Here is a 12,780-nt window from a genome sequence, read left to right as displayed (position 1 = left end):
CCAGACATGTAAGCACTCACTGTGTGCCCAGCAGCCTGCTCCTGCAGCAGAAGCAGGACACAGGGCCAGACTAAGCAAAGGCAAGTTAGCAAAGCACCACGAATGTGGCAAGACATTCGGAATTGGATCTCTTACCTGGGACAGAGGTCACAGGCTGGAACAAAGCATGTCAGGCTAGTGGGTGCAGGGCCCCATCACATCCCAGGCTAACTGTGCCCCAGTCTGCGGCCACCTCCACCCCAGCCCATCCTCACCCCCTCACGCCCACCTCTAGGCACTGTTAAAGCTAAGCAGGTGATGGGGGACAGCAGGCCTTCTGCCTACTGGCTGTGCTTAGAGGAAAATTAGAATCAGGCGTAAGCGCGAGACTCTGTATGTATCCCCGGGGCAGTGTGAGCCTAAGCACTGGGGTCTTTAGAGCCTCTGGGGAAGCCCCACCTTCTCTCTCACGGACTCAGCTTCTGTGGGGCTTTTGCCCTCTGATGTGAACAGTTCTAAGGCTCCTGTTTTCAAAGTACTTTGGCTAAACCCTCTCTCTCGAGAGCCTGTTTCTTCACCTGTAGAATGAAGGTGTGGAGTAGGCCTTGGCTACTCAAAGTGTGGTCCTCGGGGCATGCAAAATCAGAATCTACATTTAAATAAAATAGTGCTGAATGCCTCACAGGCAGAGTGAAGTCTGAGAAGTGCTGCTCCAACCATGCACGGGCCCATCTAGCTGCAACACTCTGGTTCTGAGATGTTATGAAGCATTTGTCTGTTCCAGAAATACTGTTTTTACGTGGGACAGTGGGGTGAGAGGACATGCAGGGCTTTATTTTAATCTGGTTAGCCTGCCTCAGTTGATGGGCCATATGTCCAAGGCTGCCCACAGCCAATTAGTAGCCAGCTTCTCTGATGGATGCTGAAGCAAGACCCTCTAACTGACCAGGAGAGACTGGGCAGAAGGTTCGGAGAGCAGTGCCTGCAAGGGCTCCTGAAAGAAGAGTCCAGAACACCCTTCCGAACCCATGTCACCAGAGTTGCCTCCTTGCCCACAATCCCTCTGCTCTACTGCTGACCCTGCTCATTAGTACAAAATATTAGAGGTCCTTTCAGTTCCACTGTTGAGAATCTATTCTCCTGATATGCTCATCTAGGTGTGCAAAGATAGGCACGAGGGTGTTTATCCTACCAGCTGTCACCTCTCACCTGGGGGCATAAATGGGAAATGGTTTCAGTTTTTCAACACGTGTCACTAGCAGTGCTCTGGCCAGCTCCCCTTTCTTCCTGGGAAGGGGAGTCCTGAATGACACCTGAATCTGTGTTCACACATCTCTCTTCTAGACCATTGCATTCTGGCTTTGCACTTCCCCTCGTCAACACTATTTATAACACGGACGATCTGCCTTATTTCTCAGGAGGCCAGCTGACCTGCGCATCCTAAGCGCGGGCAGCGAGCCAGGCCTCTGAGAAGGGAGCTCTCTCCGCATAAAGCCCAAAGCCAAGTAGTCCCAGTGCAGCGAGAACGGCAGATTCCAACTCCTGGGCCTCCTCTGCCCCTCCAGGATCAACACTGCCGATGTCCTGCCGTAAACTGTGGCGCCGGCTCTGTTTTGTGTTCCTGCAGATCACGAAGGCGTCAAGGAGAAGGCTCACGACGACCCTGGCTTCCTCGGAGAGCCACCAGCTCCGTGTGTCCCAGCAGGACGTCCGGCTCTTCCGCACCTTGTTCCTGCTCATGATCTCCTTCTTCGTCATGTGGAGCCCCATCATCGTCACCATCCTCCTCATTCTGATCCAGAACTTCGAGCAAAACCTGGTCATCTGGCCGTCCCTCTTCTTCTGGGTGGTGGCCTTCACCTTTGCCAACTCGGCCGTCAACCCCATTCTCTACAACATGTCACTGTTTAGGAACGAATGGAGGAAATTTTTTCACTGCTTCTTCTTCTCAGAAAAGGGAGCCATGTTTACAGACACATCTGTCAGAAGAAATGATCTGTCTGTTATTTCCAGCTAGTTAGTTTTTCTCTGTAGGCGTCTATTTGTCACTCTCTGGTAAGCCATGGTGTGTTTTCAAAGGGAGTTCATTTCCAGGACGGTCGCACCAGGGTACCTGCTTTAAGAAAATGTAACCTATGCAAATGTACATTTACAGCACCAGTACATCGAGGGGTGATCATTCAGTATAACAATTCTATCCTTTATAAAAGTATTTGCTGTGGGTTCCTTTTCAATATGAACTTTTTCAGTGTGTAGTATGATTAAGTTTAATAATTTTTATTTGTAACTGTTCAGCAGTCTCATCTCCTACACGTAAAGCCACGCCTTGCCGGTTTCCTGAAGTGAGTCTTGGAACAGGTCCAGGACCCAGATTTTTCCTCTGAAGAGTCATGGCCACTCTAGCTCCCCACCCTGGATTTGCAAGGCTGCAGGATCATTCATTAACGTCAAGAGCGCTTGAGGAATTTCCAAGGAACAAGGATTTAATTTCCAAGGAATTAAAGGTGACTTTATTTTTCATTTATAAAGGGATGCCATGGACCCCTTTAGGAGAAGCTTTGTCACGAAGTCAGACAGGAAGTCGGATGACTCCAAACATTTGACAGTGAGAACAGGAGTGATTCCCTTCGTTGATCCGCCTGTTAGATGCCTCTTAAGCACATGCTGTGGCCGGTGTTCTTGGTGGTGGGAATACAGCAGTGAACCAGACAGCCATGGCCCCTGCCCTCACGGAGCTTACTTATCTTCTAGGTGGGGGCAGCGAAAAACCAAACATAAGTCAATAGACAATATAGTGTTATGGAGTGAATTAGCGTCGTGAAGAAAATGGGACAGTGATGGCAACTTAGATGGGGTGTTGAGGGGTCTGCGAAGACCGTTCTAAGGGGTATATTTGAGGCAAAAGGTAAACCACAAGAAGGAACCAGCCATGTGAATCCAAGGGAGTGGGGCTTTGCAGGTGGAGCAGACGCTGGTGCTGGTGCAAAGAGCCTTGTGTACTTGTGGGACAGAAAGAAGAGGTGTAAACAAAGCAAACTATTGGCTCCTGTATGCCGGGCAATGTCCTTGATGCCAAGACAGAGGGGTGCTGTGCTGGAGACCATCAGTTGAGACCAGAGAGGTTACAGGGCTGGATTACACAGGGTCTGGGAGGCTGCCATAGAGAGTTTATTCTGTGTTCAGTGGGCAGCCACTGGAGGTTTGCAAGTGGATGCTGAAGTGACCTGCTCTACTGGTTGCTGTGCAGGGAATGAACTTTGTGGAGCAGGAATAAAGATGGAGACCAGTTAGGTGGCTGTTGAAGCAGAGAAAGAAGATGGGGAAGTTGGAGGTGGGTGGCATCCGTGGGGGATTGTGAGAAATGATCTTGGGACATACTTTGGGAAGGCAGAGCAAACATGATGTATTGATGGACAGGATGCAGATTAGGAGGGAAAGAGAGGATTCAGGGGTGACTCCTGACAGTGATTGGATGGAGAGCAGGCAACAAAAATGGGGAAGACTAGAAGAATGGGAAATAGAAAGACCAAGAGTTTCATTTGGGGCATTTACACATGAAACCCCAGTGAGATCCAAATGGAGAGCAGGCAGTGGGGTGCAGGGATGTGGGGTGTGGGCCTGAATATGCAACGTTGGGAGTCACCAGATAGTGTTTGCAGATTTATGGCTTTATGAAATGTCCCTGGGAAGAGAGAGAGAGAAGAAACCGGAGCCAGCGAGAACCCAGGGCTACGCCAGCACTTGGAGGTTGGGCCAGTGGCTGGAACAGTAGCTCAGGGCCTGGCACATAGGACGTGCTCAACCAATCTTTGTCACCAAGTACATCAGAGCCAGTAGTTGTCTTTGCTGGTGGAGTTTCTTGAGCAGCTTGCTTTTTAAGTAAGGTTTATTACAAGCTTGAGGACTAGAGGACAGGGATCTTTTGTTCATCTTTAGTTAATAAATTTGGTAAATTAAAGCTGCTTTTTGAAGTGATGTGTGGCTGTCTTCTGGGTCTCTGGGGTGACACCTGAAGGGCCAGGCTCTGATGGCCCCTGTTCCATGTGAATGACAGGCAGAGCTTTCCAGTGCACGGTCCCCTGCCTTCCCCCTTTCTGGTGGGAGAACAAAGCACATTGATTTGGGGCCCCCAGGAGCCTCCGTGGCCCCCTGATATGTCAGCACCCACGCAGAGCTCTCCTCACACACGGGAGAGAGCTGCCCTTCCCTGCTTCCGACACATCTCAGAAATGTCAGCCTGGCATCCTAAGTGCTCTAACTGAACCCTCACTGCAGCCCATCAGGCAGACACTGTTTCCCCATATTGCACAAGAGGAGAGTGAGGCTCAGAGAAACTACACAACCAGCCCCAAATCATACAGCTAATTATATCTGAGCAGAATTTTGAAGTAAAACCAAGACACTGGTACCAAAGCCTTGATGCCTTTTTAAGATGATAAACTGAGGCTCCTAGGAACTCCTGGGAAACTGAGGCACGTGGCTTTGTATGCAGCTATACGTTAGTGTTCACAAGCGCTGCTAATGGTGTGGGACACTGGTGTCCTGCCCCAGACCCAGCTACTTCCCCTTTCCCGCACACTGTAGGTAGGGGCGCCATGATCCGTCTCCTGATTCCCCCCGGGAAGCCCATGGCCTCTTCTCCTGCAGCCTTTTGCCCACAGCTGAAATAAGAAGTGAATTAGGTGCCAGAGACAATGAAGGGCTGGGGGGGCGTTTCTTAGAGCTCACCCCAACCCATGCCTCTTGGGCGTCTCAGACCAGCTCGGGGTAAGCCCACCCCCCCTGCCCGCCTCCAGGGCCTGGGGCTGCCTGAGGCTGGGGTCACTGGCCTGGCCTAACCTACACTCACCTCTTGTGGCCTCAGTAGTTAAGGCCTTCCTGGGTTAATGGGGAAATCCCTTTTTTCAGGAAGTTAAGAGAAGCCACATTCATTAATAATGGAGGTTAGGCACTAGAACAGGCCAAAGGTCATAAAGAGCCGGGAGAGAAGAACCCCTCCCGGTATATAAAAAGTGCATCCTACCCAGCCACCTGCAGAACTCACTTCAACACAGACGCGAACACAAATAAAAACCCAAATCACAGGAAATAGGTATTTCCTATATTTTAATAAATCAAAGTCTGGAATCCTAATCCTAATCCTAATCCTCAAATGATTCCTTAGAAAACTCCAGGGAACACAGACATTTGAGTGCAAAGAGATTCACTTATCCCCACACATATTTTTACCTGTACTGAATGTTTTATGTTTACGTGGGGGAGGGGAGGGGAGGGGAGGGGAAGGGAGGGGAGGGGAGGGGAGGAGAGCGGTGCAAACTAAACTCTAAGAGTTGAAGGCTGAGTGAGTTAATAGGAAGTTTCCTAATGAAACGACACCCTCCGTGTTGCTACAAAATATTTCATTCTGATTCGCCATCACAGTAACCTGAAATGTAGAAAACAAAGATATTAATGACAGAAATATGGAGCTGGTGTTAAATGTAGAGAGTGAATATTCGATGACCTTAGGGCTCGGCTTTGTTCAAATGCTTCTTGTAAGGTTATAGCTAGATATGGCTCTAATTCATAAACATCTTCAAGGCTTTCTGAAACCCTCTGAATTTCTCTGGGGGTGATGGGGTGGGCCCCAGAGCATAGGATCTCCTGTATCAAAGTGCTGTTTTTTACCTGTCTTAAATTTGCCTCACTGCATTTCACAGGGATGTGGGTATGTCCTCCTGTTTCAGGAAGTGAGGGCCAAGTCAGCCTGACCTCAGCTACTCTGTTAGCAGTTTTATAGAGTGTTCACCATGTCCTGTGTCATATGTCACCAGGCGGTGCCACAAGGGGCTTCAGAGTCACAAAACCACTTTGGTTTGCATCCAAGTCAGCTATCTATTGAAGATCTTGGGCAACCTTCGTAATCTTTCTCAGCCTCTGTTTTCTCATCTTGTAGAACGTGGATAATGAGAATACCTACTTCATGAGGTGTCTCCAGGATTAAGTGAGATAAGGCAGGCAAAGGGCTTGGTGTGGAGCCTGGCTGGGGTGAGATCCTGCCCTACACTTAGGCTGCCCCTGGGTGAAACATGAAAATCTTATTTATTTACTTGTTTGGTCTGCATTCATATCTGTTTGGTGTAGTGTGGGTTAGCTAGTTAGATGACCAACAGAGAAGTTCAGTTTTGTTCCCTTTTTTCCCCCACAATTTAGCATTACCCTGTTTGGATTTTGAAACCCAGTTTCCCATGGGAGTGAGTGTCTATTCAAAATAAAATGTGCACTTTCTTCCAGAATATTACTGGCTTTTAAATCAAGATCAGACAAGAGTAATAGCCATAAAAAGATTCAATGGGTGTTCCAGGGGATCTCAAAAAACGTAAGTGAGGAAAACCAGCTAGTCAACTTACTGGATATTTAGTTCCATATCAGAAAAAGAGCATTTGTTGAAATCACTCTCTTTTGAACTTGCTATGGTGATGTCTCTCTTTAAGTTGTTTTTACACCAAATGCCACATTCAATGCCCAGCTCTTCACTGGGGCCACTCAATTCCCCAGACAATATTAATCTAGTCAAAATGGTTTTTTGGGTAGTGCAGCCAGGAGCAAAATCATGTGACCACAGACTGAGCCTAAGGCGGCAGATAAAAAGGAAGCGTCTGTCCCCTGCAGTTTTACTTAATTAAAAGTGCCAAGGTTTTGGAAAAAGGCTTTTGCCCACTCCTTCTGCATCGTCCCCATGATAAGGCCAGTGAAAGATCTGGTCAGGAGGGATGAAGACGGGCTCAGAGGGGGCTCCCAGGACGCCCTGTCTTCTCTCGCATGCAGATGAAATGCATCTCAGGGCATGCAGACCCGGGGACCCTTAAGGGCGAGCAGCCGGTGCCCTGTTCCCACACAGCACTCACCATTGTGAGCGATCAGCCGGTACTGCCTGGCCAGGCACAGCTCCTCCTGCCTCTGCCTCACGATTCTCTGCACCTCCGGGGAAAAGCCGTTCAGGTCACGGGCGAACACGAAGGAGTAGCTGTCAGCGCAGGTACCATCGAGGTTCAGGAGGCGGCAGGAGTACTGCACAGCATAGGTGTCATAGTCCGTGTCAATGATCCAGTGGTCATCGTCTGCAAGGCAGAAAGCCATGGGGCCACTACATCTCCCTCCGCCACTCAGATGTCAAGGAAACTTACTGCCTGGCCCCGGAAGCCAGCCACTTCCCAAAACTGGATTCAGGAGTTAGGAAGCAGGAGACTACAGAGAATTCTGACAGCTCTTAGAAAATTGGGACCATGAGAAAGGATCTTGTCCTTTACAGGAAAAAATACTGGAGTCGGTGGTGGGGGGAACCTCATTCACTTTAATAATTCTTTCTCTCCCTGATGATAAATGTGATCGTATCTTTCCAAAGAACAATCGAGAATGTGGACCCATCAAAACCACAGCCTAGACCTTTCTACTGATGTCTCCTCCATCTACCCTCTGACAATATCTTGTGCCTTTGTGGCTGATATTGACGGCCACCAACGTATGTCACCCCCAACAGCAGGATGAATCCTTGGCACTGATCCGTATCAGCTAGTTCCCGGCCCTCTCACTATCCACACTGCTCTCCTGCCTCTCAGTCCACTGGGTGATCTGGTTCATGGCTTTTCTGGCTCCACCCTAATTCTGGCTTAGTAACCCGACTCACTTCTCCAAGCTGGCAAAAGAGGGTATGTTCTGCCTTGAGGGCACAAGATGCCTATCCTCTGACATCAGATATTCTTTCTTAGAGCTCATACTCTTCAGAGCTCTCCTGACAGAGGCAGAGCTGAGCCCTTGAAGAATTTAGACTATATTTCTTCCTAAGACTGGGATGTAAGCCATGAAGCGTAAGTGTAAACAAAGGTGGTACTAACGTCAATAAAGACAGGATGGGGAAACCACGTTAGTAAGAATGTATGTGAGAGGTTTGTCATGGAGAAACAACAATGTGGATATCCAAACACCTCACATTTGGTAAAATGTGTCACATCTCTGCTTAACATTCTTGTTGATGTATAACCATGACCAAGACTTTCTGAGCACTTAGTTAAGTATCAGTCACTGTATGGACACTTTCTGTGCTTTCTCAATTATTTTTCACAACGACCTGAAAGTGCACACTATCATCCCCATTTTCCAGATAAGGAAACTGAGGCACAGAGAAATTAAGTAATTCACCCAGTATCACCAAGAGCAGGACAGAACTGAGTTTCATTCTGACTCTGGAGCCCCCATACCTAACCTCTACACCACGCTGTCTCCAGGCGATAAATAAACTGGGGGCAACAGGGGATAAGAAACTAGAAATGCAAAGCCTCCGTGTCTCCATTTCACACCCAGGTCATGAGGCAAGTGATGATCTCTGCTCTATGTCATGTTCTGTGCTGCAGGAACGCAGGGGAACCTGGATCCCCCAGCACTAAGGGTGTAAGGGAGATTGCTAATCCTCGCCTAAGTCACCTCTGGGTGTGCCTCTTGGCTCTGAGAACCCTGGGAGTCCCTGCCTAGAAGGGGCTCAGCCCAAACCCATACCCTGTAGGAGAGCTGCACAGCGGTGGGTGGTGAGGCCCCTCTTCAGCCCACTGCAGGCCCGCCAGGAGGAAGACTGAGCCACCCCTGAACCTCCCAGGCTTTCCCATGGGGAATGTGTCAGACACCGGGATGTGGGGGTCAGGGGAAGCCATACGACTGCTCGGCGGTGGCCATGCTCGTCTGTTTGATAAGATGCAGATTCTAAAAATTAGTAACCTTGTGCCCCGTGGTACTGATTTTTGTAATCCATTATCAGAAGAGTTTATCTTTTACTCTAAATGGATCACTTCTGGAAGTTTCGCTGCGTTATTTGAAAAAATCTTTATTACCTCTAAGGATAAAAGCTTTTTTCCCCTCGTTGAATAGCAACTCCATATGTACAGTGTAAATCAATACTGAAGATGCAATTCGATAAAAAAAAAAAGTAAAAACTCATCTAACACAACTGTAGAGGAAGTCAAGGTGTGCGTGCCCCGTGTAGATGGGCTGCATGAAAGGACACTTCTGCCCTGGCTCACCAAGCTAAGAGTCCCCCTGAACAGCCCTCTGGGGCCTATCTCCCAGGAGAGTTCCAACAGTAGTCTGTAAAACTGTAAAAACTGGTTTGTATTAGGAGTCCCTGCTGTTCAGGGCCACCTAATCCTGACCTGGGAGCTGGAACCCCTGGCTTCTGACACTGGCTCTCACAAACTTGTTGCATGACCTTGGACAAAGCCCTACCTTCTCTTGACCTCAGTTTATTCATCTGCATGTTGAACCCCCTTCACAGGGTTAACTCTCCATCTCTGTGGTTCCATGATATGTCCCCTGTGGCCTGCATTACTCTCTAGGTACCAAGTAGACTGCAGATTTGAAACTTAGGAGAAATGAGGAAAAAGTGGAAAGAGCATGTACATGTATGCTCTCGAACATCTACGTCAGGCTGAATTTTAGGATGCTCTTCTGAGAGTTCTTAACACCCTGCTCCCCATGTGAGTTTCAGGGCTTGGGAGAAAGGGAAGAGGTCACTGTCACCCAGAGCACTGTGCCTGGCTCAGAATCTCAGCAGCGGCAGGCAGGGCACCTTGGAGTGAGTCAACCCTGTGCATAAATGCTCCCTGCGTCCTTGGATGAGAGTCTCTGAGCCTCTGCTGGGCCCCTGGTAGTCAAGCTGTTTCAGGGATTCAGCCTAAAGAAATGGAGGAAATGCAAAACCAGGTTGGGTGGTGATGTGAGTTGGGTCTTGAGGAGGTGGGTGGTCTAAGCATGGAGAAGGCCACACCCCCTGGCACACTGGCCTTATGGGTAAATGGCAGGAGGAGGTCACGTGACAGGCCCAAGAGCCTTTTGAGCTTGGGCCAGGTTTTTGAGCTGGGGGATGGGGTGGGCGCAGTGAAGGGGCCTGGCTGCTTGCAGTTTCACCCCTCTAGCTTTAAGCCCTGCTGAGAGTTCTGGTTGCTTACAGACCGTTCTTCCCAAGGGTGCCACTAGAAGAGAAACCCAGCCTTTTGGCTAGGTATGTCTCCCATCCTCCAAGACAGTCCCACTAAGCCGACTACTTACTTCCTTTCTGGAGAAAGGACGCTACGCCCCAGTACTTCATCTTGAACTTGGCAGGGTCCTCGGTGTCTGTGAAGGTGCCCAGCATGTCTGCGCACAGGTCCCAGCTACTGCAGAAGCCAAAGGGATCATGAGCCAGGCTGGGCGAAGGGCTCCCTGCATCCCACCCCGGGTGCTCCCGTCCCTCCCCAAACAGGGTTTGGTGCTCAGCCCGGGGGACCCTGCAGCGCAGAGCGCAGCCCCCCATAGGTCACTGACTTAAAGAGACGGACTCGGCCCTTGGCCGTGGCTGTCATGTGGCCATTCTCGTTCATGAACTGGGCGACGATGTTGTCCTGCAGAAAGAGGCCCTTGGGGTCCTTCTTGGCCATGGCATACCAGGTGCCGGAGAACTGGGGAAGGGAGTAGAGCAGCGTTTGGTGTCCGGGAGCGCATGGCCGGCCGCCGGTAAAGGGGAACGGGGCGCATCCGGGACGCAGATACCTACGCGATCCTTGTCGAAGTTCTCTTTGACTCGGAAGCTGCTCACCCGGCAGTCGCGCTCCGCCCGGACGCTGCCCAGCGCCGCCAGTAGCACCAGCGCCCACACCCACTCCATCTTGCTCAGGAGTCCGCCCTGAGGGAACCGCGCGCCGTGAGCGCCTGGCGGCCGGACCAGCCGACGCGCCACTGCCAGTCCCTAGACCCCATCCCGCCCGCGCCGAGCCCTCATCCCGCCGGCCCCCGGTCCCCCATCCCTCCTGCCCCCGTACCCCCATCCCGTTCATCTCGGCCCCCCGTCCCTCCCGCGCCTGCCCCCCCGGTCCCGCCGGGCCGCCGCTCACGGTCGGGAGCTGCGCTCAAGCCTGGTCGCGGGTCCGGGCGCGCGTGGAGCTAGGGAGGCGAGCTGGGGCCGCCCGGCCGCATTATATAAAGCTCCGGGGGGAGGGGGTCGCGCTTTCGTAACTGCGCGGGATGAAAGACCGAGGGGGAGGCGCCGGGGCCGGCGGGCCAGGACTTGCATAACGCGCCCTGACTCACCGACGCCTGGGCGCGGGGAGGGTGCCTTTGGGCGAGAGCCTCACCTCCAGCGCCGCCCGGGGCTTGTGGAGCTGCCGCGTGGGGTGGCCTCGGCGGAGCCCAACTCTCCGGCGGCGGCGAGCCGCGGGAACCAGCCCTGGCCTAGTTACCCAACACGGGTGCCAGCTGCGGCCTGGGGTGGCCTCGGGGCCCAATTTCTCTGGCCGGAGGCTCAGGTCGGTCTGGCGGGAAGACCGTGGCCTCCCAGGGCGAGGGGCATCTGCGGTGCTGCCCGGTGCGTTAGTGCCTGGGCCGGGCCGTGCGCAACTGGCCCCTCGGCCCTCTGAGGGCTACTTGTGCAGCGGTCTGGGACTGTTTCCGCCAAGTAGTTTTTCATTTTATAAAGGATGTCTTTTACTCTCTTTCAGGGGAGTTGTGGTGCTCTCTGGATCAATATTTGTTCTTTAGTTTCAACATCTTTAGAAGCATTAAAACCCTCCCTGTTAAATATTCTCCAGAAACGCAACCCTGGTCAGGACAGGAAATATTTTAGCAACCTCGGTGGTCGCCTACTTACTCTGTGACACTTCACTCAAGCCACTTGGAAACACACCTACCAATTGTTTATGCTGCAATTTTATTTCAAAGCCAGAATGGAATTTTGTTTTGTTTTCAAAACAGCTAAGGTGAATTGACTGAGGAGAGGAGAAGAGGGGGAGGTGAACAAACTCTATAACGTCAATGGACAATTAAGTCGAAGTGCTGTGACTAGCTATGTGATTTTGTGCAGTCGTGGCACAATTCACTGACCGTGTTTTTCTCTTTCTATTCAGAGTTAAGAGTTCCTCTACTCTGATCAAAGCAGTCAGAAGATGCAGCTTTGGACTGAATGAGAATTAGGGATATGGCAAAGAGCTATTTTTTTTGTAAAGATGCCTGCTGTACACTATCAGCTGTGTCTCCATGGCCCAAACTGGAAAGGACCGAGATGAATGTGGTCCATTTTGCTACCGCCAGACCTGAAATAAGAGCGGGTGGAGGTAGAGGAGGGTGGCTGCCAAACAGAGACATAAAGACTTGATGGTCTTCACAGGGCATTCGGGTTACTTCTGAGCCTCCTGAAAAAAAACACCTGTGGCTCCTGCCACTTTCCTGTGACTCTCGGGCTGTCTCGGGAGTGCCAACGATGATGCAATTAACTCCTTACTGCCTCCTTCTTCCTGCTAAGAAAGCCCTGTTTCAGGCCTACCAGCTAACTAGGAGGTCTTCTGGTGAGGTTAATTTTATCACAAGATGTATAATCCCAAACAGCTCAAATAAGGTCTGCTCCAGAGCTGCTCCTGCAGGGACCCCGCGTGTGGCCATACATGTGGTAGTACCTATGCTCCCTAGGTGGGAAAGGACTTTAGGGTACCTCTCTATCTCGTGTCCAATGCGTGGATCCCCTCTTTGACATTCCAAAGTAGAGATCTATCAGCCTGTCCTCCAGCACCTCCAGTGATGGAGAGCTCCTGGCTGAGCCCAATTGCCTTTGGACCGTTATGAGTGCCAGAAAAGTTCTCCTCATTCTCCCAGCCCTTGTCAACTGTTTCTTCCAGAGCGTATTCTTGGGGTCCTTGCTCGTGCCATATGTTAAATGAATATAGGGGATTTCAATGCATTTTTATGGAGCTTGTTTTTGCAGCAATACGTTTTTATTTATTTGTTAGATGCTTAAAAGTTGATGTAACT

General features: G+C 50.8%; 2 protein-coding genes across 5 annotated transcripts in view; one reads left to right on the top strand and one right to left on the bottom strand.

The window, feature by feature from the left end:
• Window positions 1–12,780, top strand: part of FFAR4 (free fatty acid receptor 4) — a 33,356-nt gene that overhangs the window by 17,915 nt on the left and 2,661 nt on the right. The window contains exon 3 of one of the 3 annotated variants that reach the window (XM_060033638.1): window positions 2,275–4,262. The exons of 1 other annotated variant lie outside the window; for it this stretch is intronic. In XM_060033638.1, coding sequence (XP_059889621.1) covers window positions 2,275–2,325 — 51 coding nt within the window. In that variant the 3' untranslated portion in view covers window positions 2,326–4,262. Of the gene's footprint in view, window positions 1–1,606; window positions 4,263–12,780 lie in introns of those variants that run through there. One more of the 3 variants, XM_060033637.1, reaches the window with a different exon arrangement.
• On the bottom strand, window positions 5,069–11,024 carry RBP4 (retinol binding protein 4). Of its 2 annotated transcripts, none has more exons than XM_060034458.1 (6): window positions 10,875–11,024; window positions 10,538–10,666; window positions 10,309–10,442; window positions 10,054–10,160; window positions 6,867–7,079; window positions 5,069–5,404 (listed from the first exon to the last, which is right to left on the bottom strand). In XM_060034458.1, the coding sequence occupies exons 2-6, from the start codon at window positions 10,646–10,648 to the stop codon at window positions 5,379–5,381; spliced, it is 591 nt and encodes a 196-aa protein (XP_059890441.1). In that variant the 5' UTR covers window positions 10,649–10,666; window positions 10,875–11,024; the 3' UTR covers window positions 5,069–5,378. The 2 variants fall into 2 exon arrangements, with proteins under 2 accessions (XP_059890441.1, XP_059890442.1); XM_060034459.1 differs by having other exon boundaries at window positions 10,054–10,157.

The sequence above is a fragment of the Delphinus delphis genome, chromosome 16 (assembly GCF_949987515.2).
Source record: "Delphinus delphis chromosome 16, mDelDel1.2, whole genome shotgun sequence".
Taxonomy (NCBI): Eukaryota; Metazoa; Chordata; class Mammalia; order Artiodactyla; family Delphinidae; genus Delphinus; species Delphinus delphis.
This window is presented reverse-complemented; position numbering and strand designations above follow the sequence as displayed.

Excerpts from the sequence above, each read along its gene's own strand:
- RBP4 (XM_060034458.1), bottom strand. The coding sequence starts at position 10,648 with ATGGAGTGGGTGTGGGCGCTGGTGCTACTGGCGGCGCTGGGCAGCGTC. Across the intron at positions 10,161-10,308 it reads GGCCGAGTCCGTCTCTTTAA|TAGCTGGGACCTGTGCGCAG; the intron begins GTCAGTGACCTA and ends TGGCTTCTGCAG. Across the intron at positions 7,080-10,053 it reads GTCCTTTCTCCAGAAAGGAA|ACGATGACCACTGGATCATT; the intron begins GTAAGTAGTCGG and ends TCTGCCTTGCAG.